The sequence below is a fragment of the Equus quagga genome, chromosome 2 (genome assembly GCF_021613505.1).
Source record: "Equus quagga isolate Etosha38 chromosome 2, UCLA_HA_Equagga_1.0, whole genome shotgun sequence".
In the NCBI taxonomy this organism is placed as follows: domain Eukaryota; kingdom Metazoa; phylum Chordata; class Mammalia; order Perissodactyla; family Equidae; genus Equus; species Equus quagga.
In genome coordinates, this window is record NC_060268.1 from 13,605,444 (window position 1) to 13,630,522 (window position 25,079).

At 40.8% G+C, this 25,079-nt stretch overlaps 2 protein-coding genes across 8 annotated transcripts in view; one reads left to right on the forward strand and one right to left on the reverse strand.

The window, feature by feature from the left end:
• The window catches only part of RALGAPA1 (Ral GTPase activating protein catalytic subunit alpha 1), a 226,824-nt gene extending 218,770 nt beyond the window's left edge, over window positions 1-8,054 (forward strand). For 5 of the 7 annotated variants that reach the window (XM_046650085.1, XM_046650124.1, XM_046650133.1 and 2 more), the window contains one exon: window positions 6,720-8,054. In XM_046650085.1, coding sequence (XP_046506041.1) covers window positions 6,720-6,868 — 149 coding nt within the window. In that variant the 3' untranslated portion in view covers window positions 6,869-8,054. Of the gene's footprint in view, window positions 1-4,772; window positions 4,776-6,719 lie in introns of all 7 variants that reach the window. The other 2 variants (XM_046650114.1, XM_046650106.1) reach the window with 2 other exon arrangements.
• A 2,188-nt stretch (window positions 8,055-10,242) lies between these two features.
• INSM2 (INSM transcriptional repressor 2) lies at window positions 10,243-11,943 on the reverse strand. Its single transcript, XM_046652194.1, has one exon. It carries the CDS (start codon window positions 11,941-11,943, stop codon window positions 10,243-10,245), a length of 1,701 nt encoding a protein of 566 aa, XP_046508150.1.
• Window positions 11,944-25,079: the final 13,136 nt, after the last annotated feature.

Genomic DNA, 25,079 nt, shown 5'->3' on the forward strand with positions numbered 1-25,079 from the left:
TATAGTCAAGCCATAAATTTCACAACTGAAAAGCATTGATAATAGGACCACATTCAGACTAACTTTTCCCCTTAAATATATAAAAGCTGTCAGTTTTCGTGTTATAGTTATTTACCAGCTGGAGTCCTTCATGCTCCTCTTCTTAATGGTTTTCTCATATTTTGCGTATTATCTTGCACATTTGGCCAGATGTGTAATATGGGAAGTAAGTAGTCATGTCACTTTCTGAGACGTGAGTAAAGGATGATACAGTAACCAAGTCAAGGCTCTATTGGCTTCATTTTTTAATCTGTTTTACTATTTTATTTATTCTATACCTTTTTTAACATGAAACTTAGGTTTTCTAAATAGTAATGAAAATGTGAATTTTAACATAAACATAATACTGTGCTACAAGTTCTTTTCAGTTCATTTTAAAAAATTGTCTTTGCCTTTAGGAATCATTAGAAACATGCACTGTAACTTTCAAAAGGATGCTGTTACCTGTAAATAACTTGTTCTGGTATTACTGAATACATTTTTATATGGTTTTTTATAGGCTTTAATAGTTATAAAAGATAGAAACTTTTATCAGAGTGGTTCTCAATTAAACACAATAATATAAAAATGAAATATTTACTCTTCTACAGTAGCAAAAACAATATGATATCTGAAGAATTATTGTTTTATTTTTTCTTCCAATTGTCCAAATTTTTATTTTCCTGTTATAAACCACCCCATATATATAGAACTCCCTTTAAAGTTGTAAATCAGTGAAAGAGAGAAAACATGAAATAAGCCACATAATAGCAATACGGACCTGACTCGTGGCTGGCAAAAATTACATTATATTGTGAAGTTTTTTACTCTTTAATGTAATGATAAAATTTATTTACCACATTGAGGAAATGCATTCATAATTGCAATTGAGAATTCGCTTTAGATATCCTATGCATACCCCACGTATATAAAATAATACTCATCAATACTAATGCAATAATTTGAAATTAAGTTTTAAAGAAATATCAGTATGATAATCATATAAAGCATATAATCCATTTTTTTCTAACCAATCCTATAATATAATTCTATTTGGTAGAATAGTGTGGAAAAATACTGTTTTTTAAGTTTACTTAACTTGGTTCAAGATTATCTAAAACCTACATCCTGGTTAACAGTAATGTACCAGCTGTGATGACATTGAAATTCAAACAGGATTTTTCTAGATAATTTTTAGTATTATTTAAATACATATGAAGAACACTTTTGGTATATCATAGTTGATCCATAAATTTCATGACTGTAATTTCTCAAAGTGGACTCTGTCTGTGGCAGTAAACTGATACTTAAGGAGAATTATTTTTATCCCTAAGGTCATTGAGGGAGATATCGTGATGTCACACTTTGTTGATCTGCCATAACTATATTAAAACATTATTAGATTTTTCTTTTCCTTTATTTAAAAAAAAAATTACAGGAAAAAAGTCCCTTTATCTTTGTCAGGCATGTGTGTGGAAAATATCAAAAGTTTTACAGTGACCTTCTTCTTTAACTTTTTTATATTCGTGAACACCTCTCCTCTGACTCTGAATTTTAAAATGAAGTTACTCCTCTTCTTGGCCAGATTACATTATTAGTTCAAAATCTAGATATTTTCCCGAACGTTACGTTGTCTTTTCAAGTTATCTTTTTTTAATAGAAGAAATTATAGATGCCAATAACAAGAAACAGGATCCTGTTTTGCTGCAAGTGCACAGTAAATATTAATTAAATTCTTTCTCAATTTCAACATGAAAAATACACCCATATTCCAGTATTATGTCTTTTAAAAGCTATCATCAGCAATAAATATTTTTGAATGCCTATTGTGTCATATGTCTGGAATCACCTCTAATACTCTCTTCTTTTAATTGAGCTAGTATCTACCTCGCCCTGTGGATTGTTTTTCTACAATTAAGTTAGACATTTTAGTACTTTAAAAATTAAAGGGTTGATTGGTGTTTGCCTCCCTCTCTACGTATGCATATATATCTACACACATACACATAAATATGCTTACAGCTATGCATACCACTTTGTATTACTGCCTTTAGAAAACATATAAGTTTCTATTGAAATCAATATTATTAAAATTAGTAATGAGATTCAGATATTTCTATGCCATCAAAATAAGAGAGAATCTAGGTGGAGTGATTGTGAAGACCTAGAGTTGCGTCTAATCTTCCTTCATTCTAACCTCAGTTTGCTGTTAATTCACAAACTCTGTATTGCCACATGTACGTGGAATAGCATGACGATGGTCAGATCCATGTCTGAATCTTTGAATGGGATGAATCATCAAAATTTAGCTATTGCTTATGTAACCTTTTTAGTTCGATGTCCCTCTTTAAAAGTTATTTTAAACTCTCCTCGTCTTCCCAGGCTCTGAAATAATCTGAAAGGAAATATTTCAGCTCCTCGGAAGACAGTTATTTTATATATCTCCTAAAGATTATTGGTAAGGGCCAACAGGAAAACCAGTTTCCTTCAACATGGAACATAAGCTGGAACTTGGTTTACTGTTTTTAAAAACAGCTTCCTAATCCTATTTATTTATTACTAGGTTAGCCTGAAATTATAAACAGCCAAATGTAGTATTCTGTTTTCAGTATTTTGAACTTGGAAATTTGGCTCATATGTTGTTGACCAAGAGGCAAAATCTTAAATAAAGTATCAATCTTAAATAAAGTCCATTAACCTTTTGTGGCAATAATTACGAGGTTCAGTTTCCACATCAAACATTCATTCAGATGTAAACTTTTTGTAATGAAAATAATAAAATAATAATTGAGCAATTACTGAGTGCCAGGCACTCTGCTAAGTACTCTCCATGCATTCTCTCATTTAACCTTCGCAGGAGTTCTGTGAGATTAAAAAAAAAAGCCCCACCCAGATACCCAGAGTCTCCTGGTGCTTGGTAAAGCACAAGTCTGACTTCAGAGTCTGTGATCTTGTCTATTGTAATTAACATTTAGTCTAAGTATTTTCAACCCTTCTTACTGTTGAAAGAGAGAGGCGACAAAGACATTGTCCAAAAACCTGACATACAAATTAGAAATTGTTAAGTGCTTTTAGTTTGAAGGCTCTACTTTTCCACCTATTGAAAAAATTTTTTTCTAATTTTTTTTAATAGTTTTAAGGTTGGCATGGTAGAAGTGGTCGTTTTCTCCAAAAATGTTTCCAATTTCAATCTCTTCTAATTTTCATCTGTTCTGATTCAAAGTCTGTTAAATTTTACTCTTATCTGTTTAGTAGCTTTATTATAAAGCTGCACTTAGAGTGTACCTGCTGTGCATGCCAGGGTCATTGAATATGTAGTCATTCATCCACCACAACTTTGCGAAATAACTAGTACTGTCTTTGTTTTATAAAAAAGAAAACTGTCAGGCCAGCCACAGTGGCCACTGGTTAAGTTTGGTGTGCTCTGCTTCGGCAGCCCAGGTTCAGTTCCCAGGCGTGGATATACACCACTCATCTGTTAGCAGCCATACTGTAGCAGCAGCTCACATAAAAGGGAAAAGAAATGGAAGATTGACAACAGATGTTAGCTCAGAGCAAATCTTCCTCAGCAAAAAAAAAAAAACGAAAACAAAATATCTCAGGTCACTTTGCCCAAGATCCAACAGCTAGCAGCATGACAGACTTGACATTTAACCTAGGTCTGTTTTAGCTATGCCCAAGCTTTTTCTAACACATCACATTTCCTCTTAGTTCAGTATTAATTGGAATTGCTTTCAAAGTCACAATATTTTTAAAGGTTATATTTATAACCCAATAACTTTAGCAGTTTTAAACTGGTCATACCTGTCAGCAAGCAATACAAAAAAAAGCCACAATAAATACCAATCCATTGAGTTCCCTTTTATAATCTGTATAGATCCCCAAAGTCATATTCATCATATTATTTGTAATAATAATTCATTGTAATCAGTGCACAATATATGAATCAATTTATTATACCATCAAGATAATAGACACAGTCTGTGTGAGTACCATAAGAATGTTAGTAACAGATACAGTATGCACAAACATAGAAGCCCACAGATACTTTTTAAACTTTATACTTAAAGATATATTAATAGAAATAAATAAATCAACATTCTTTATGATTCAGGTGAATACTTAGGCAGAATAGGATGTGAAATGAAGTAAAGGTATCACTGTATTCTTTACTTCTAAAGTTGAGATCTACCCACTGTAAATTATTTATACAGAGTTTGTGTATGCTGAGTATATACCACAAATACCATCTGCTAAAATGTGAGGAGGTGTTGAGAGCCGTGTACCACACACACCAAAAAGCCTGGTTTGACTCTCAGCTGACTGAAAGGCGATTTGACCTTGAAGGCAGTAAGGGAGACATGGAGGAATTGCTGTTTTTGAGGAAAGTACTCTTTGAATTTGGCATAGTCTAAAGCAGTGTTCTCCAATAAAATTTTCTCTGATGATGGGAATATCCCACGTCTGCACTGTCCAGTATGGCTGCCCCTAGCCGCACGTGGCTACTGAACACTTGAAATGTGGCTAGTGCACCAAGAAGCCAAATTTTTATTTTTACTTAGTTTTAATATTAATTAATTTTATTGTGGCTATGGCTACCTTGTTGGACAGTACAGCTCTAGAGATTTTGACTGTGTGATTAGGATAACGTGACCTGCCACAGTACAATAAACACTTTAAAAGGGACATGTGTACAGAATCTCTCATAGACTTTTCTTTTCTTTTCTTTTTCCTATTTGAACTTGTTTTATTAGTTGGTAAGTATAGCATTTGAATTTACAAAGCATTGGCATTGTGAAGCATCATCATCCTAACGCATCGCATGCCCAATTGTATTTCATAGTAAAACCTGATGACTCTCTTCTCCGCTCTTCGGTTAACACCTGTAAGGTTCTGCGCTGTGTCTCTCATGTCTGTTATCTGTCTTTCTCTTTGTTTTCTCACTTCTGCTCGCTTCTTCATTTCTTCATTCACAACAAAGAAAGAAATGCAGTGATAGTTCTCTTCCTCCCCAAACCTCCGCTAGAAAACATTGGCCATCTCAAGGTAAACAGCCATGGGAAGGCCCCTCATGGTTGGCCGGGAACACCATGCATTACCAGAGAAGCATGAGCTGCTGCTCTCACCTTTCTCCTGCCAGCCATCTGCAGCGTTTCCCTAAAAGGGCCATGGATTCATATTTTCCTCTGGGTTTCCCAGTCTCAGTCCAGTATGAACCAATTCAGATCTTCAGGAAGAGTAAAGGTGAACAGAAACATCCTTCCTTGTATTTTGAAGGCCAACCTCATTTCAATTATGAAAAGAAAGAATGTTGGGGAAGTTACTTTGAAAAGGAGGGCAATTGACCTGGATTATGAGTAGTGATAAAATATTTTTTCCTGGACAATGTATGTTTGCTCTTAAGTATAGTTATATTTGGCCTTAAAAACACTTTGTTCTACTGAGATCCATTCTTAATTTCCTGTGAGTCTCAATAGGATCTGTACCCCTTATTCAACAGCTTTGTGTTTCCTTAGAAATATTGATAACCTCAGTGTAGGCACAGACGTTTCACTGTATGGAAGTGCTAGTGTAATTATTTCCAAGCTTCAGGTGTCAGTGAGGTGCCACGTTGGCTAACAGATATGCCAGAAGCTTCCCAGCAGAGTAAGGAGATGTGTAAGTTTGTCTGCAACCTGTGTGATGTGTGTTTGTTTGTTTGTGACACACATAAAGAAAATTTTCATGTGCATAAGACCCAGAAAATCTGGATTAAATGCCTTAACATATACAGTATTTTAAAATTTTCCTTATTCTGTTTAAAGATTTTCTTTGTTTTTGAAGGACTTCTTAATGTAATTTCTTATTCAGAAATATTTGAGATCCCATAGTGTGCAAAGTTCTGTAGTATTACTGTATGTTAGAGAATCATAATTCATAGAAATAAAGTACAGAAGTAAAGAACTACTTTGTGGATGACCCAAAGAAGTTTCCCATTTGAACTCGTTTCGCTTCTCTTAAATGCTGATGTCTGCTAATGCTGCTGGTTACCTACTTGCGGTGACTGAGTAGTGTAACTGCAAAAGTTAGGTTCATGAAACACAGGCATAGCATAGCTCTTCTACACTGAGAGATTTTGAGGGGTCACTTTGTCTTTTTGACTGACTTTCAGATGAGATTCTTGTCCTCCTCCTTCCCCCACGAATTTACCCTGCTTCTTCTTAAAAGCAGATTTAAATACCCAGCATGTATAATGGTCTCATAGTAATGAATTCCTTCTTGGAACCATTTGGTGCTATTTTCAAGTTTGAGCAACGAAGGCCCTTTTGGTGGTTGTAGCCCGTCCCCCAGAGACAGGGCTCGGTCCTTTTCACCTGCTTCTGAGCCTTCCCCTGCATGCTAATGGTGCTTTGGATCCCTGTCCTTTCTGGCCCAAAGATTTCACTTCCCTTTGCTTTTTCCGGGGAGCTCTCTGGTTAGTTCTGGCTCTGGAAGTAATGATTGGCGCTTTCTTGCTAATATGATGACATGAGCCACCAGATCACTGGACTTTAAATAAAATATTAGTAGGCCATTGTAACAAGCGCATTTTGGGCTTGCTCCTTCCTCTCAAGACCTCAGTAAGGGTGGGGATCCACGCTACAAATCAGTAGCAGGAAGGCTATTTCTTATGGGATGAGAGGCCAGGTGACTTGGACTAAAGCTCTTGCTGTTTCCCACAGGCTCCTACCCAGAGATTCTACCCAGTGAAACTCCCACAGCAGCGCAGGTAGACGGGGCTGACCTGGCGTCCCCCATGTCGCCTCGAACTAGCAAAAGCCGCATGTCCATGAAGCTGCGTCGTTCCTCTGGCTCAGCCAATAAATCCTGAGGACGCGCCGCCAGCAGTGGCCAGCAGCAGCCGCCTTCACGTGGACAGAGTTACACTTTCAGGCCTTCGTATTTGCCAGAACATGCATGTTCCTTCGTGAAGTTTATTTTAGAAAACACTGGATTTAAATAATTTGTAACTTCATATTTTAGATTTGGGTTGTTGGTTCAGTTGGGTCCCCTACTCCAAGCTGCCGTATTTGGGGGTGGACTTGGATTCTACACCCTTTACCTTCCTAGATAATTATGTCTGTGTAGGTTGACTTTTAATTTCATGATTAACTTTGAGCCAAAATATAATTGGACAGATGGTCTCATTATTTTATTTATCGTGCCCCATTGCAACTTTATGGCTCAGTAAATATATGCTTTTTTTTACAAATGTAAATTTTTAAATTTAAGCATTTGTAAAGTTATAGCAAAAGTTGCAAATCTGTTAATACACAGAATGTGTATGGATTATTTATGTTATGAAAATAAAACACTTAAAATAAATGATCTTTTAGTATTTCAAGTTCCAACTCCAGTAATTAGCATTAACTTTTTCTTCCCAAAGCAATGCCTCATTTCTCGGCTGTGCAGGTGATGCCATGACATATCTGATAACCAGAAAAATCACTGTGCTGAACTTTAATTTATGTTTAGCTTCCACATATTTTTCTAATGTTTTGCTTTTTTAAATGGTATCACTGTTAAATGCCATTTCTGTTTTGAGATTGTGGCTCTTTATTGTTGGCTTCTGGATCCTGGTGTATCTGTGTTCTTTTTTAAGTACAAAAAGGGGGGAATAAAGGGAGAGAAAGAAAGAAAAAAAGGCAAAAACTTTTCTGATATAAATGTGTTGCTTAAATTATGTGTGTTATTTTAAAAGGGAACGTGACCCAGGAGCTTAAATTAAATCTAACATTGTTAATCCTGGACTGGCAGGTGCAGGTTGGGACACATTCCACCCTCCAGAAGTATTTTCCTACAGTAGATAAGCTGCTCTTATTTTGCTCACTTTTTGTTTGGAACGGGCATCTCCTAGGGAAATGTAGCATGACATTGGTACTAACTGCATGTGTAAATACATCCTACCGGCAAACTATAAAATATAAATTATGTATCATCATTCATGTAGTATCTACAAATTTGTAACAGTGAAAAAGATATGGTATTTAATAATACAATAAAAATATTCTTATCACTCCCTGTCCATGAGTGTTGATTTGTCTTTTATATGTGTCTTATATATATTCTTAGAATTAAGCAGCGCTGTGTGATCAATGGAGAGATGTAAAGCGTCACCCTGGGTTCTCTCTGCTAATCATGAAACGTGAACTTGAATTCCCTGCTCAGGATATACCCCAACTTATTTCTCAGCGATCCCGAGCTCAGGATGACCACAGCCATTGAAAATGCAGGAAGTTGTACAGCTTCCTAAGGGCTGGCCAGAAACCACTCAATGCACTTGGTTAAAGCATCAATTTATCTCAGCCTCATGCTGCTTTGATTTCTTAAATTTCACTTTGTTTTATAATAAACATTCAGGAACAAAACTTTTTATAGACAGTTTCTAAAACAACCTCTCAGAGTTTCTGTGCACTTGTTTTTGTTTTTCTTATAAATAAAAACAAATACCAATGAAACTGTGTAGAAAATAAACTAAAATTCCTATAAAAGCTTGTGTAGAAAATAAACAAATGGATAAAGAGGGTCCCTGGGAACAAGATTAAACAATATGGACAGTTTTTCACAACCAAGGTGAAGAATTACAAAATGGAACATCAAGTAACTGCTTACATGTTTCTGTAGTGCTTTCACTTTAAAAAAAAAAATGAACAGCTAATGGATTGATATGTAACAAAATGGAGTGAAAATAGTGAAGTTAGCACAGTTAACATGATCTTTTTCATTCTCATAACACTTTTCACTAGCTTTTTTTTTTTCCAAAAAAGCATCTTTAAAATACTTCTTTTTCTCTTGACATTTTTGGGTGGTAAAGTGTCTTTAGATTTAAAGAATAGTACATATTCTTTGCCTTTTGGAGCTCAGTCTGTGCAGCCGTAACTCAAAGGAAATTTTCCCGTTGCATTTCTGCACCATTACATTCATTACAAAATATAATTTCTCTTGTCTGTATTCTGTCTAAATGGCTCACTAAGATTCTAAAGCAGGACTTAGCGCACACATTTGAGGAGATAAGAAATGTGGCTTTGAAAAATAGGCTGTGTTCAATGGGATTCCTAAGACAAACACAGAACACAACAAAGCACCAGCTGTGTACATTTATTTGGCGGTCAGCATCTTACAAATATGGGCTATATGTCAAGCAAGACTCAGCCAGGGTCCCAAACTCTGGCTGTTAGGGCATGGGTACACTGAATATGGTTTACGTAAATTCAAATACAGGTTGCTGCTGGAAAGAAAATACTGAATATTGAGTGAATTGCCATTCAGTTCCATAGTGGATTACAGGTATTAACATCTTCCTTAAGCTGAATATAGTTTCATATACACAGTATGAGATTTACAACAGAAGAATTAAGTAATTTGGATGAAACCCTACTAAAACAGTCAAACTTCAGGAAGTGAGTTCTGTGTTTCTAAAAAGCTATTATTTAAAGAAAGGTTTAAAGTATCTCTTCCTGAATACTGTACACAAAATAGCTAAAGATGAGACTTTGGGGGGGTATCTCAACTCCTTCCAGTAAAGCAGCGCGCTCTCCACCTCCAAACCCTAACTTAAGAAGGACTGATACTGAGAATGGAGGAAAAGAAAGTTGACAGGGAGATCCTCCACACCGGTCCCCCAGAGCACCAGCATCCTCTTAGATTTCCTGCCCACAGACACGGGTTTTGAATCTTGCCCCCCCTCCCCGTAAGTTTGGCACCAATCACATAACTTTTAATTCACAGAATATACAATGCAAGATATCTGACCCTATTGAGACAGAACTACGTCCGCGCCTGCGATGGCAAGAGAAAAAAAACATTAATGACTACCACTTCTGGTAGCTAGAATCCTTTGTAGACACTGAAACATGCACGCATTCACTGCGACTTTCCATAGGAATTACGAGTCATATAGGATTCGTTAGGGTCGCCAGAGTTTGGGGGGGAAATCCTATTTTCGTGGGGAAAGTGAGAAGGACTTAAAGCTGACAAGTCCTTGACCGCGAACGTTACACCACATACATACCTGCTCTAGAGAGGGAGTTTACATTTCGCTGTCCGCTCCTCTGGCGGAACATTGACTACTGGGAGTTTTAGGAGAGAAATATAGGAAAATATAGGAAGGTGAAGCTTCCTTGCAAGCTGAAGAAAGCCCCACAGAAATTCCCATGTTCAGTCTCCCCCAAGGCCAGCCTCGCAATCCTCCTGGTCTCTCGGGCCTCAACAGCCCGGCCGCAGAGGCATCTGCAGCAGCAGTACCTGCCGGCTTTCTGAGGGGTGGCACTTATTGATGTGCCGGGTCAGCCCCGGGGAGCTGAAAAAAGTGGACGGGCAGTGCTTGCACGAGAAAATTTGCTGAGCACTCCCGTCGGATGCGCCGCCTGGGCTCGGCGCTTCGGGAGCCGCCCCAGCCAGGGCGGGCAGGAGCAGCTCCTCGCGGACCGCGTGCCACAGCCGGTGCTTGTCCCTGATGTCCGCGGACGGGAAGTGCGCCCCGCACAGCGGGCAAGCGAAGGCGAGCGGGGCGCCGCGCTCAGCGCCAAAGCCCGGGGCGAGCGCGCGGGCTGAGCCCGCCTCGTGAGTGCCCAGGTGCTTGCGCAGATAGGCTTGGCGACGGAACTTTTTGTGGCAGTATGGGCACACGAAGATTTCGGGTCCCCCGACACCACCGGCACTGCCCGGCCCAGGCACCCGGCGCCCCAACACCGCTTCCGAGTAAGGAAGCTGAGGCCGCGGTGGCTCGGAGTGGGACACCACCTGGAGGCCCTGGTGTGGGGCGCTGTCCTGGTGCTGCTCCGCCCCGGAGCTGTCCCTGGCCTGCAGGTGCTGATCCGCAGTTCGCTGGGCCCGGCTGTTCTCCTTCCCCTCCGCCAGGAAAGATGCAATGGTCCCGGAGTCCGGAGAGGACGAGGATGACGGAGGAGGCGGCTTCCCGTCGGCGGAGGACACTGTGGCTGCATTTGCAGCTGCAGGACGCGGCTTGTGCCAGCGGCGATGGGAGGCGAGGTTCGCGGGGCAGCTGAAGACCTTGTCGCACTCGGGGCAGCGGTACTCGACACGCACGATGCGGGAGCAGCGGTGCTGGGCCAGCGCGAATGGGTCCGCGTACTGCTCCTTGCACAGCTGGCAGATGAACTCCCCCAGCGGCGTGCGGCTGCCCCCGGGGCCCCGGGACAGCGCCGCGGGCTCCTCCTCCTTGATCTTCAGGCCCAGGACAGGGGACGTGGTCACTTCATCGGCGAAGCTCAACTTCCTCATGGCCTTTGGCTTCTTGACTCCGGCGGCCGCGGGTCCGGACGCGCAGCCCGGAGGTGCCTTGGCGCGGCGCTCGCCGCCGGCGGCCCGCTTCAGGCCGTGCAGGGTGGCCGAGGGGGGCGCGGGGTCCGGATGGAGCGCGGGCTCTGGGAACGGTGCCCGGAGCGGCAGCAGGAACGGATCCCCCGAGGTCGGCGCGGCTGCTGGCGCCACCGAGCAGGAGAAAGCGGCCACGGCGGCGGCGCCCGCGGGGAAGGACTCGGCGGAGACGGGCGAGCTGAGGCAGCGCTCCAGAAACGCCCGGCGCAGCTCCGCGCCCGCCGGCTTCGCGAGGCTGGGGCTGGGCCCGGGCCCGGGCCCGGGGCCCTCCCTGCCATCCGCCCTGCGCTCCGCGCCTTCCCGCATGCCCTCCTCCGCGCTCACCCCAGCGGCCCGACAGGGCGACCCCGACAGCTGGCGGGCCGCCTCCTCCTGCAGCCCCGTCCCGGGCTCCTCCAGGGTCAGGGGCGCCGCCCGCTCTGCCCCGGGCTGGGGCGCACGGGCAGCCTCCTCGGGGAAGGGCGGCGCCCCCTGGGGCCCCAGCAGGGGGAAGGCCCGCTCGGCTAGGCGCGCTCGGTACGAGCCGCTCGTCCGTTTAGTCCGCTTTACCAGGAAGCCCCTCGGCATGGTGGAGCCGGGAGCGCTCGGGGGCGAGGAGGAGCGGGGGCGCGCGGGGCCGAGAGCGGACGAGCACCGCAGCCGCCCGAGCCCCGCCGCGGCCGTCATGCGTCGGCCGCCTTTATAGCTGAGACGCGCCGGGACCTCGGGGCTGCCTTCGGGCGGGACCCGCCAATCAGGAGTGGGAGCGGGCGCCGGGGCGGGGCTTCGCCCGCCGGGCTCGCGGGGGTCCACGAGGCGGCCCGCGCTGGGCTACCCGGCCCGCCAGCGGCCCCACGGCGGCTTTAGGGTCTGCCCCGGCCGCCCGCCCCTGCCGCCCGCCGGGCGAAGACACGAGAAGGGAACGTCCGGAGGGTGAGGATGCTCAGCTCCCCCCGCACGGCCGCCTCCAGGGACCGTCGGGGAGGCGGGCGGAGAGGCCACCTACCGGCGCCCTGCTCGGGGCGGGGACCCTGCTGCCCCCCACGCGTGGGAGTCTGATGGAGAAGCGCCGCCCTGCGGGAGCGGAGCCGAGAGGAGGGCTGGCGGGCGGCAGGTGCCGGGGAAGCGACCAGTGAGTGTCAGCGGGGAACGGGTTAACGTCGTCTGCCCGTATTGAGCTGATGAGAAGCTGCGACGGAGCGGCAGGGCGGCTAAATCCACCGCCCTGTGCCTACACTTGACGGCGGGAGCACGTCTGCCATCCAGTATCGATCGAGGCTGCGCGCGTCTGTGATACTATGAGAATTCATCTGGGAAGAAGGGCTCTCAGTGCGGGAGACGGAGCGTGCCTGGCAAGCCTCTGGAGCTCAGGACGCCTGCAGGTTTCCGGGCCCTGGTCCGGGGGCTTGTAAATGCCCCTCCCCATGGGAATAGGAGTGGGGAGGGGAAAGGAGGATCTAATTTTCGACTGTCCTTAGATAAAGTGGTTTCTCTGTTCCCACCTTCCACTTGTTCTACCCCGAGACATGACTTAGTGCCTAACTGCCCTGTTTAGCATGGACAGACTGAGTGAGAAATACTGGTGGAATCAGGATTACATCTGCTCCCCCTTATATAAGTGATACCTTGCAAAAGGTGTGCTATGGACCAAACTTAACAGATTTTCATCCAGCACTAAGTAATGTGCCCAGCGCCGTTTTAAGCACTAGAAGAGATCTGAAAGTTTGTCATACTAGCTGAACTATGAAATAGTTAGAAAACATATGACAGGTGTATAATAAAATGCCAAAATCCATAACAGAGATATAAGTACAATGTGAGGATAAGAAGGGGAAAGAACTATGTGTTCAAGACTCCTTAGGAAACCAAATTGCAGAAACAGACTGAGCAATGTGTTTTTAAAGTAGATTAGAGAGTAACAGATCTAGTCATCAGTAACACATATTGTGTTCCTTCTAATGAAGGGAGTGTTTTTACATGGAGAGCATTGTTTTTAGGAAGATTTGGAAGTAATTATGTATTTGTTAATCATTGACTATTTTAGGCATTCTACTTAGGTAATCTCTAATCTTTACACATAGACACAACAGAAGGAGATATGCTTATTACTCTCCTTCGAGGAGGGGAGTGAGCCCCAGAGAAGTTACATGACTGGCAAAACTCACCTAAAGCCCAGATCCGAACTAGAGTTCTGGCTAATTCCTCAGATCAGACTCTTTCCGCTACACCAGTGACTTCAAACCATTTTTTTCTGATCACATCCCACAATAAGAAATATATTTTATAATATACACACATCTAACTGAAACAAGTTTCTCAAAATAATACCCTTAACTAGGTGTAATGCATTCTTGTATTTCCTACTCGATTCTATTTTCCTTTTTTTTTAAATGCTGATCATATCAAACAAATTATTTCCAGAACTTACTAACAGATTAGGACCCACAGTTTGAAAAACATCATCATTATAGTGTTTCCCATTAATTAGCATGAAATTGTACAAAATTAAGTAAAATAAATAAACCGGACACTTTATAATCAAAATATTCTGAATCACTACTTAAAATGTTGAGTCCTTTAATAGTGTCGGTAAGCTTAGTTTTCCAAATTGATAATTTCTGACACATCAGTTTATATATGACTTCTAACTCAACTTCTTTTCAATTCTTTTCCCCTTCTTTCTCCTAATGACCCAGACATATTGTGTGGTGTGGAAAATCTGATGTAAGAATTTTAGTCCTTTGACAGCCCTCTTTCAAGAGGGGCTCAGGTGCATAGTACTTTGTAAGAATTGCTGTCAACCACATGAGCCGGCATTTGCACTTCTAGGATATACCCCCAAAGAATTAGAAACAGAGACAGGAACACATACTTGTATACCAGTGTCCATTGTAGCATTATTCATAATAGCCTAAAGATGCAAACAACCCATTGCTCATCAACAGATAAATGTAAAAACAAAATGTGGTATATACAAATGACAGAATATTCTTCAGCCATAAAAAAGAATGAAATGCTGATCCATACTACAAAGTGAAATGAGCCAGACACAAAAGGACAAATATTGTAAAATTTCACTTTTATGAAATACCTACAACAGACAAATCATAGAGATAGAAAGTAGATTATTAGAAATCAGGGACTGGGGGAAAGGGACCTCATAGCTTAATGGTTACAGAATTTCTTTTTGGAGTGATGAAAAAGTTTTGCTAATCAATAGCAGTAATGGATGGACAACATTGTGAATGCAATTAATGCCACTGAATTGCACACCTAAAATTGTTAAAATAGACATTTTTGTTATATCTGTTTTACTGCAATAAAAAAATTTCACACAAAAAAAGTGGAAGGCAAAATCATGGCATATCAGACTGTGAAAAGAATGTGAAGGAGCAGGCCATGTGATGTGGACTTTATTCCATAGGACAGGCACAGAGAGCCGCTTAAAGTTTTAAGTGAGGGAGTAACATTGTTTTTGAAATTGCACGAGGGGAAGTATCTTTGGCTAAACTTTCTGACAGAGATAAAAAGGGAAACACAGATACGTGAGCCTTACCTCTCAGTCCTTCCTCTTTCAATTAACTGAGAACGTGGGTCTGTTTCCAGGGGATAAAAAAAATGATGGAAATTTAAAAAGTCAAAAGAGCAGTTATTATGTGGGAATACTTAATAAAGTGATTGGCATAGAACTAATATTCCACAGATATTTTTTGAATGAATGGTGCTAGTTATTAGATGGATAGCAAAGGCGTCCATCCATCTAGCAACCATCCTTTCAGCCATCCTGCCCGCCAGCCAACCTCTTCCATTTGTACATCTATTCCGTCACTCGTCAAATAATTGCCGTGAATTCTTTCTGTGACAGTTCAGAAACCCAGTGTTCAAGGAGCAGCTACCCTCTGTTATTTTCAGGAAAACGAATTTGCTTAGGAGAGGGCCTGGCCCGCATGGAGCTGTTTTTATTCCTGAGCAACATTTTACAGAAATTTACCCTAAGATCTCTGGTTGCCCCAGAGGACATCGACATCACCCCAGTTGCCAAAGGATTGGCTTCTGTGCCACCTTCCTACCAGCCCCGCCTCATCCCACTGTGAGGAAGGGCAGGCGGTGCTGCTGTGCTGTCCTCTGCAACTCCCTTGCCTCTGGGGGCACTGCTCACCTCCTTCCCACTCCATCCCCTTCCCGGGAATGCCTTCTCCGACCTCCCGTCGCCTCATCCCCATCCCCTCAGTATCCAGGGACCATCCAACCGCCATGAAAGGAGAGTTTCCTGAGTTTCACCACACAACTGTATCTGCCCTTCTCCGTGCCCTGTAACACGTGCCCCACATTGGCTCACAGTTATCTAATACTGAGTTAGTCCTGAGTTACCACCACTGTGAAACAGAGCAAATAATGATTAGTATATAACAGTACACAGCCATTTCTCCTCTGTGTGTTCAAAATAAAAAGATTATTTAAAAAAAAAAGAATTGCTGTCAAATATTTTCTAATAGATCCAATAGTGGTCTCCCTTGCCCTTCCCCCCACGTGAATTTGATGACAACCTTTCTGGAAATAAGTGTAGCAACATATATCAGGAGCTTTCAAAAATATGCATACCCTTTAATTCACCAATTCCTCTTTTAGTAAATCGTCCAAAAGAAACGCAAAGATTTATGCACAAGGCTGTTTATCACAGTGTTATTTGAAACTGTAAAGCATCAGAAGCTCCCTTGTTAAATCACAGTGCAGCTGCACTATAGATGATTATGTAGCCATAAAGATGGGATGACGTGGACAAATATGGACGCCGTGATGTTGAGAACAGCGGGAAGCCAAGTTGCTTGTACAACAAAGAGCTCAATTATGAAAGAACAAAATGAATAAAACACTGGAAGGAAATGCGCCAAAATGTTGTCAGAGTTGCCTCTAGTTAGTAGGAATTTCAGTCTTTTGTTATTGTTTTAACTTTTTTGTTAAAATTTTTTGTAATATGCACATATCACTCTGAAAATCAGAAAAAAAATAATGTAAAAGCTGCCTTAAACCCTTTCTGGTGTTAGATGTGGTACCCTGCCCCTAGGACACTATTGGAGAAATGACAGTGCGACATCAAAGGGGAATTGCACAGGTAAGGAGCATTCTCCAGAGCCACCTGTTTGAACTCTGGCCCTAGGAGAGGGGTGACAATCCCCTATGGTACCACAGGCCTTCCAGTTGAAGAACACTTTTGGGAAGAGATTAAGGGTTAAAGGTTAAAAGGTAGAAAAAGGGCAAAAAGATAGGGGAGAGAATGAATTTAGATGGATACTCTCCGCTTAGGTATAAACCTAGATAATCCTTCAAGATATGAACGCTTCTTTCTCCATTTTCCCACTTAGAAATTCTGATAACTTACGGCAGTCCCTGGCAACACTGTGAAAGCTTTGCTCTCTTTATCTACATCCTTTCTCTTGACAATGACATCCTGTCCCCCTCTTAAACCCTCAGGACCTGCATCTGCTCTCTGATACTTTGATAAAAACTCATAAACACTGCATTATCTCTGAGGTTATTTGCATTTTAAGCTTCTTATCTCTACTTGTAGAATAAATTACTTTGATTTAAATTCTAAAATTTTGAGACAATAACCATCAGGACATTTTTTGAAGAGAGAGACTTCTTGCCCTGAAATCATGGTGTTATGAGACAAGCTCCCATGGGTGACATGATTTCACATGATTTCAGTGCCTTGAATATCAGAAGGATTCCTCAGAAGAAACTGTATTTCCTCTACTTCTCTGCTCCCTCGCCTCCATGTCGACTCACCCCTGTGAAAGGTTAAGACCTGCGGCATCTACTAGAGGCCTCTTCTCCCCCAAGAACTGGAGAGTCAAATGGTCTCTCACAAGTCTACAACAAAACTGGCTTCCTCTCTTCAACCTGTTCCTCAGCCTGGTAATTGGCACCTCCATTCAATTAGCTGCCCAAACCAAAACCTGAAAACTTTTGGCTCAAGCCAAATACCCCACATTCAATCTATTAGCAATTCTTATCAGCTCTACCTTCAAAGCATTTCCTGAGCCTGAACGCTTCTCAGATTCTCTGCCCTGCCACCCTCTGGTCTCTCTGGGTCCGACCTTGCCCCACTATAGCGGGGTGTTCTCCAGTCAGCAGCAAGATGGAGCCTATTAGAACAGAGATGTGATCATTCTGCTCTTTTGCTCAAAATCTTTAAATGACTTCCCATCATATTTATAATAAAATCTAAAGCTCTAATTGGTCCCTGGCTGGTCTTAAACCGTATCTCCCGCCACTCTCTTCCTCATTCATCCTGTTCCGTACACATCGGTCCCCTTGTTTTCTTCAAACATGACAAACACACTTCCACCTCAAGGCCGTTTATTCTGCCTGAATGCTCTTCCTTCGGATATGCTCATGACTTGTTCCTTTACTTTATCCAGGTCTTTACTCAGAGAATACCACCTCAGGAAGATCTTCCCTGGCCACCCTAACGAAAATAGCAGCCCCACACCCACCATTACCCTTCATCATTTTCTGTCCCTTTACTCAGCTTTTTCTGTTCATAGCACTTATCACTATCTGTCACCATATTATACATTTATGTGTTAACTGTCTCTTGTCCACCAGCAAGGTGTAAGGTCCACGAGGACAGATATTTTGTTTTCTTCACAGCCTTGTATCTGGTATCTAGAACAATGTCTGGCATATATGCAAATGAATTGATAGTTAAAATAATGAGCCACTGGAGTCGAAAAGCATCATTGTTTCTTATTGCTGCACCCTATAGACCCAGAGCCCACTCTGCCTGAGCACAGAGGGAGGACGAAGTCATAAGGAGCTCTAGATTCTAGGCATTTGGGAATCTTGGCACAGAAAAATGAGAGGAATAGAAAGGGCTCCCTTGCATCGTATGACCTTGGGAGGTCTTGTCTTCCCCACCTCAGCCACTTGACCCATGCCCTTCCTCTGAAGCCCCTCCCTGCAAAAAAAATAAGCCCCAGCTCAAAACCAGAGTTTCTACTGTCTCAAACCGTCCAGCGCCCAGGAATCTAGGAGAAGGGAGCAGAAAGGAGCTTTTCAGCTGCTTAGATGGAAAGACAAGACTTGCAAGATGAGACCACATGTGTGGAAAATAAGGACTGTCAGGCAAAGGGCATGGAGGGCAGGATCCAGGTCACTGAGAAGTTCAATCTAGAGCTCTCAAGGGAGATGGCGTCGTGAGCTCGTCAAGGGCACAGGCTGTCCAGTGAGACAGGCTTGAGTTCAGTTCCAGCTCCATCACCAGCCATTTAATCTTAAGCAACCACTTAGCCTTTTGTAGCCTCAGTTTCCTCATCACAAAATGGGACTAGTAATAATTATCTCAGAGTGCTTTGATCATTACGTATTATTATGTATCTAAGATGCTTAGCACAATCTATGGCACATGGTAAGCCCTAATGAATGAAAGGTTATATTATTATCATTATTATTTAAGTGTCTGAGGTGAAGGAAATCTATTGACACCAATGGCAAATATAAATTCTACAGAAATAACAGAATGATTTATGTGACTGGCTTATATTTTATATCCAATTATGATGCAAGACAGCATTGATTATCCATAGTATTTAATATGCTTAAAGTTAAATCTGTTTAAATGGTTAAAAAAAAATTCACAAAACATATGAAAGACAGAAGACCGTGGAGTTTACTGGATTAAGCTCATGATTTGGAGTCAGGCCTGAGTGCGAATCCTGATTCTGCCACGTACTGGCTGTGTGACTTGGACAGGTTATTTAACCTCTCTGGCCCCAGTTTCCTATCACATAGGCACACGGGCATGGTATCCACCCTACATGGGGCCTCAGGGTGTTGTTTCCTATGGTAAGGGGATGTGGTAGGAAATGAGGAGCTCAGCCTGGAAAGGTAAGTTGGGGCCAGATTGCAAAGAGCATTATATGCCACCCTAAGTGGAGCCTGAGTATTATTCGGTGAAAGCCAGTGATTTTTTTATGAAAGCATTTAAATGATGTAATCAAGTCTTTGTGTTGGACAGATAACTCAGATGGCTGTGTTGGAGTAAACCTCTGGAGCTGCGGAGATGTGGAGAAGAAGGTAAGGAGAGTGAGACGAGACTGGAGGTGGGGAGTTCAGCCGGGAGAATATTAAAACGGAAGATGGCGTGGCCCTAATTATTCATCTATTGAAAGGATTTAAGTAATTGGTTGATGAACTGTTTTATTCTACTTTATGAGTGTTTTTCTCCGGGTGTTAAGCAGTGAAATAGATAACTTATTCTAAAAACTTGAAAGTAGAGGGAACTTACAATCTGACTTTCATCTGATCAAGAAAGACTGCCTGTTGAAATTGCGATTCACTTCAGAAACCATAAGCAATTGAAAAGAGTGAACTTGAGCTAGAAGGAAAAGATTTTCAATGGCGTCAGAGGCCGTAATGGAGAGGCATTTTAATTTCTGTTATGCCGGCATGTGACAGTCCTCTCCCCTCAGCCATTCTCTCGTTCCAAATCACTAGCACCAGCTCTGCCTTCTAAGATAGCTCTCTCCCATCACATTATTTTATAGCCACTTCTTTGGTTCACTCTATAACCCTCCTATACTGCAGACACTTCAACCTTTGTCGATGCTGCACAAAGACATCATCTTTCTAATTTTAGAGTCTTTTATAAGAATACTTACCTCCTTACTTCAGTCTCAAAGGATTAAGGATCTTTTGGAGCTGGTTCATTGCTCATAAAAAGAGTAGATTTGAATTCTAGCACTGTCATTTCCTAAAGAGGTGATCTTAAAAATTTTACTTAACCTCTCTGAGTCTCAGTTATTTATCTCTAAATTAGGTATAAGAATACCTACATCTAGAAAGAGAATTAAATTGAATGAGATAAACTAACATCCTCCACAGCACAGGCTCACACTAGCGCTCAGGATCAGTAAATATGTGCTTGATGTTGCTTGTAAACTCATAAGGTGAGAAACTGACTCTCTAACCAGCTTTTCACTATGCAGAATAATGTGCGTGTTCCCAGAAAACAACGTGGAATAATAAGAAAGCTTGTCTACCTAGCTAGGGGAAAAAAAGCCTTTCGATCTTCAATATAGTTATTGAAGATATTTAGATTTAATAAACAAATTCCATTCATGTGTTTGAAAAAGAATGCATATTTTGCAGTTTTACATACCCAGTATTATATACGTATATGCCCCTTCCCACATAGTAAATTATTTCTCTTTGTAGTCTCTCAATTTTTGCTCTATACATTTTGAGACTTTGTCACAGCGCATACGAATTAAAAGCAATATCTGGGTGATTGAGGGTCTCATTGGTATAAAGTATCCCTTTCTATCTATACTAATGCTTTTGGACTTACCATCTGTTTTCTCTGATGTTTTCCTCCAGACACCTCAGCTATATTTTGGTTGGTGTTCGCATGGTACGTAATTTCCTTTTAATTTCAACCTTTCTTTATCATTATGTTTTAAATGAGTCTCCTGTTAACAGTAGTTGGATTTTTTTTAACCAGTCAGACAATCTTTAACTTTTAACTGGAGCATTTAACACTTTTACATTTGTGTAACCGACACTGCATTTGGAATTAAATCTGCCATCTTCAAAAGTGGTTTCTCTTTGCCTGATCTGTTACATTTCTTTTTCTTTTTTATCTTTTAGACTGATTTCTGATTTTTATGTATCAAATTCCCCCCTTTGTCAATTTAAAATTATGCCCATCTGTGTTATTAATTTTAAAATTATGACACATTTTTAATTTATCAAAGTTTATTTTTTATAATATTAAGGAAGTTAGAACACTTTAACTGCATCTACTCTTTCCTGACGTAAACTATTATTATTATTATTTTAATTTTGTACTTTAAAAAACCCACAAGACATTATTATTATTGTTTTACACAGTTAATATTCATTAGATTTCCCCACATTTTTCACTTCCTTGGCTCTTAACTCTTTCTTGTATCTCAGACTTTCCCTGTGGGATCATTTTCCTCCTGCCAGAAATATGTGCTCTGAGATTTTCTCCACTGTAGATTTGCTAGGAGCAAAATATCTTAGCTCCAGTGTGTCTGAAGGGTCTTTATTTTATCCACCTATAGAATTCCAGGTTGGTAATTATCTTCTTCAGCACATTGAAAATAAGATTCCACTGTCTTCAGTTTCCCATTTTTACCAGTGAGAAGTCAGCTGTCAGTATATTGTTGCTCTTTTTAAAGTAATTTATCTTTCTCTCTGACTGCTTTTCTTTTTCTTAAAGATTGGCACCTGAGCTAACATCTGTTGCCAATCGTTTTTTTTTTTTTCCTTCTTCTTCTTCCCAAAGCACCCCCCAATACATGGTTGTATATTCTAGTTGCAGGTCCTTCTAGTTATGGCATGTGGGACACTGCCTCAGCATGGCCGGATGAGCAGTGCTAGGTCCACACCCAGGATCCAAACCAGTGAAACCCTAGGCTGCTGAAGCAGAGCGTGTGAACTTAACCACGCGGCCACAGGGCCAGCACCTCTGGCTGCTTTTAATATTGGTTCTTTGTCTTTGGTTTTAAAAAGAAGTTTTACCTCAGTGTGCTTAGGTGTGGTTTTCTTTTCATTTGTCATTCTTTCAGTTCATAAGACTTGAAATCAGTGCTTTGAAGTCTTTTGTCAATTTGGAAACTCCACAGCAGTTAACTCCAGATAACTGCTTCATCTCATTCCCTCCTTCTCCTTCCAGAACTCTGGCTAAGCTTGTGTTAGACATTCTCACTATATCTTCTGTGTCTTTCACCCTCTCATATATATTTCCCTTTTATTTATTTATTTTTTTCACCTCTCTCTGCTGCATTCTGGATCATTTCTCTTGATGTTTCTTCAGGTTCACTGAACGATAAGACGTATCTAATCAAGACAAAATCTTGTCAAACTTTAAATCTTTATGTATAAATTCTACTTATAAAAATTATCTGTATTTACAAAATACAAATATATTTATAATTTTATTTATAAATTTTATTTGAAATAAACAATACTTAGAATATTTAAAATCACAATAAAATTCTGTTTGGTTATTTTTTTTTCAAATTCAGACTTGCTATATTACTTTATGTGGTTTCCTGTTCTCTGTAGATATCCTCATGCTGGTCTTTTGTGTCTTTAAACATAGTTATCGTAATTGTTTTATAGTCTTGTTTTGTAGTCCACACCTCATAATTCCCGTATTTAAAGTCTTCATGAGTCTGTTTTTGTTGTTTGTTGTTTCTGCTGATTCTTGCCCATTTAATCTCTTTTCCTTGGATACCTGATTATCTCTGAGAATGTGCTGAACATTATATTTGAAAAATTATTTATGGAAATGATTTAGGCCTATGATGAAGGTATCTTACTTAAAAGAGGACTTGTATTTGCTTCTGCCAGGCTCCTGGAAGCACTGCCAATCCAGAATTATTTTAACCCAGGTTCCAGGCTTGAGATTCACTGGCCCAAGCAATTTGAATACAAGCAGTAAATACTCAGGAGTTTTAGAGCCCCACTATCTTGTGGGGGAGGGACTCCGATCAGACTTGCCATCGGTGCAGGTCCTGGGCTTTGCTTTCTGTCTCCCTTCCACTGCAAGTCTATCAAGATGAAGACTCTGGTTTTTACCAATCAGCAAATTCCCTTGGGGCAGATCAGCTTCGGTATTCAGATTCCTATTTCTCCTTCACCTTCAGTCTGGCAATTTTATACTATCTTTTCATATCATTTTATGCTTTAAGAATGTATTTTAAATCCAGATCTTTTAGTTATTTCCACTGGGAGGACTGATCTGTCTACTTTTGCGTAACATTACCAGAACCATCAAGTCAGACTAACATTTTAAACACTTTTGATAAATATTGAGAAATCATCTTTCAGAAAGGTTGTGCCTGTTTACACTTCCCTCAGCAGGCTTAGGAATGCCACTTGCCCTGTTCCCTTGACAATGTTCTGTCACTTACAAGAAAAAATATTTGCCAGTTAGATAAGTGAAAACTATTGTTTCATTAAAATAAATTTGTACTTATTTAATTACTAAGGAAGTTTAACATCTTATAATCTGTTTATTGAAATTGTATTTTATTTTTTGTATTCTAACCTGTTCAAATTGTCTGCTTTTTTTCCTTGGATCCTTTGGCTATTGTAAAGCTGGTACCCACCAAAAGAGCTGTATCAGTTGTTAAAAATATTAAAATACTTCTGTATTGATTAACAAATAGCCACTATCTTTCCAAATCTTCTCCCCTTGACTCTTCCAGTCACTCCAGACCCTCCCAGACACCACCCACCTCCCCGTTATTTATCAACTAAAGAGTTAATGTCCAACTTACCAAGAGGTCTTTAGGACCCTGTGCTAGCTCTACGGCCGATGTCATTTCTTATTGGTTAGCAGCCATTTCATACATATTGTTAAATATTTTAATGTAACCCATGTGCATATATATTGAAAGTATTTTTCCCATTTGACAATAAAACTTTAAAAGGCATCACACTGTATTCCTTTCTCCTTCCATATTCTCTTCCCTTAATTTTTATTTATAATTAGTTGCTGTTTCTCTCGAAATTATTACTGTTACTATAGCTGTTTTCTTTTAAGTTATCTCTCAGCTCTTAAAAACCTATAAAGGAATTTATTCACAAACCTACCTAAGATTTTCACTGAATTTTACTGTTTTGGAAACCTATCAAACTTGTGGTAATCTATCTATTTTAATGCTTTTGGCAGACATCACAAATTCCAAATTTTGTAAATATCAGTAGAGGCCAAAAATAAATAGTTCATTTTAGACAATAGTAAAGTATTTCAAACCAATTTTTATTTATGATATGTTACCTCCTGAAGGAAGAGTAAGTTAATTTTTGTGGACTAAATCATTTTCATGCTTGCTTATGATATTGATCTATAAAGATGCTAGCTCTTTTATGGTCTTCTGCCAAATACCTCAATTAGATATTATGATCTATTTTTTATGATTCCTCTGTTTTAAATCTGATAACCACACCACTGCATTGTTATCCAGGCAACATCTTCCCAGCATTTCAATTATCGTAATCTCATGCAGAGCCTCATCAAAAGCTTTTACAAACATTTAGATATATTGTTTGTCCATGGAGTTTTCTTTACCCACAAACTTGTTGAGTAATTTTATAAGACCAAATAAATCAGATTTGCCTGGCATAATCTGTCTTCATAAACAAATGCTGTCCGCTGCCCATCACATTGTTATCTAAATGATTTCAGCTCAATTTGGTTCACTCTAACTTGGGCAATTGCATTCTGCCAGCCCCAAACTCCCTCTGTTTTTCAATTGGACACATTATTCTTCCTTTCACTTAACAAAGTGTTCTGTAAAGCAAGCAGGCAAGTATCTGAACCAATAAAGCCTAGTTTCCTGAAGATTTGCGTCTGATAGGCTAACTGAAACTATGTATTACATCCATGTCATAGCTTTAACTGGTGACATTATTACCTAAATCATTGTGCTAGATGTCGTAAGTAATATTTTGTGTTACATCAACAGGAAATTTAGGCAAAACAAAGCATGTCTTCCTTTCGTGTGTACTTATAGTACATACTCACACTACATTCCCTGTTACATAATTAGATTTAGTTGTAATTGAGTTTTATATCAGAGGTTAATAATGAGATACACTGGATGTGAGATGATTTCATTGGAAAACTTCTTATAAATTATACTAAGGCAGAATTATCATTGTGCTTTATCTAAGAATTA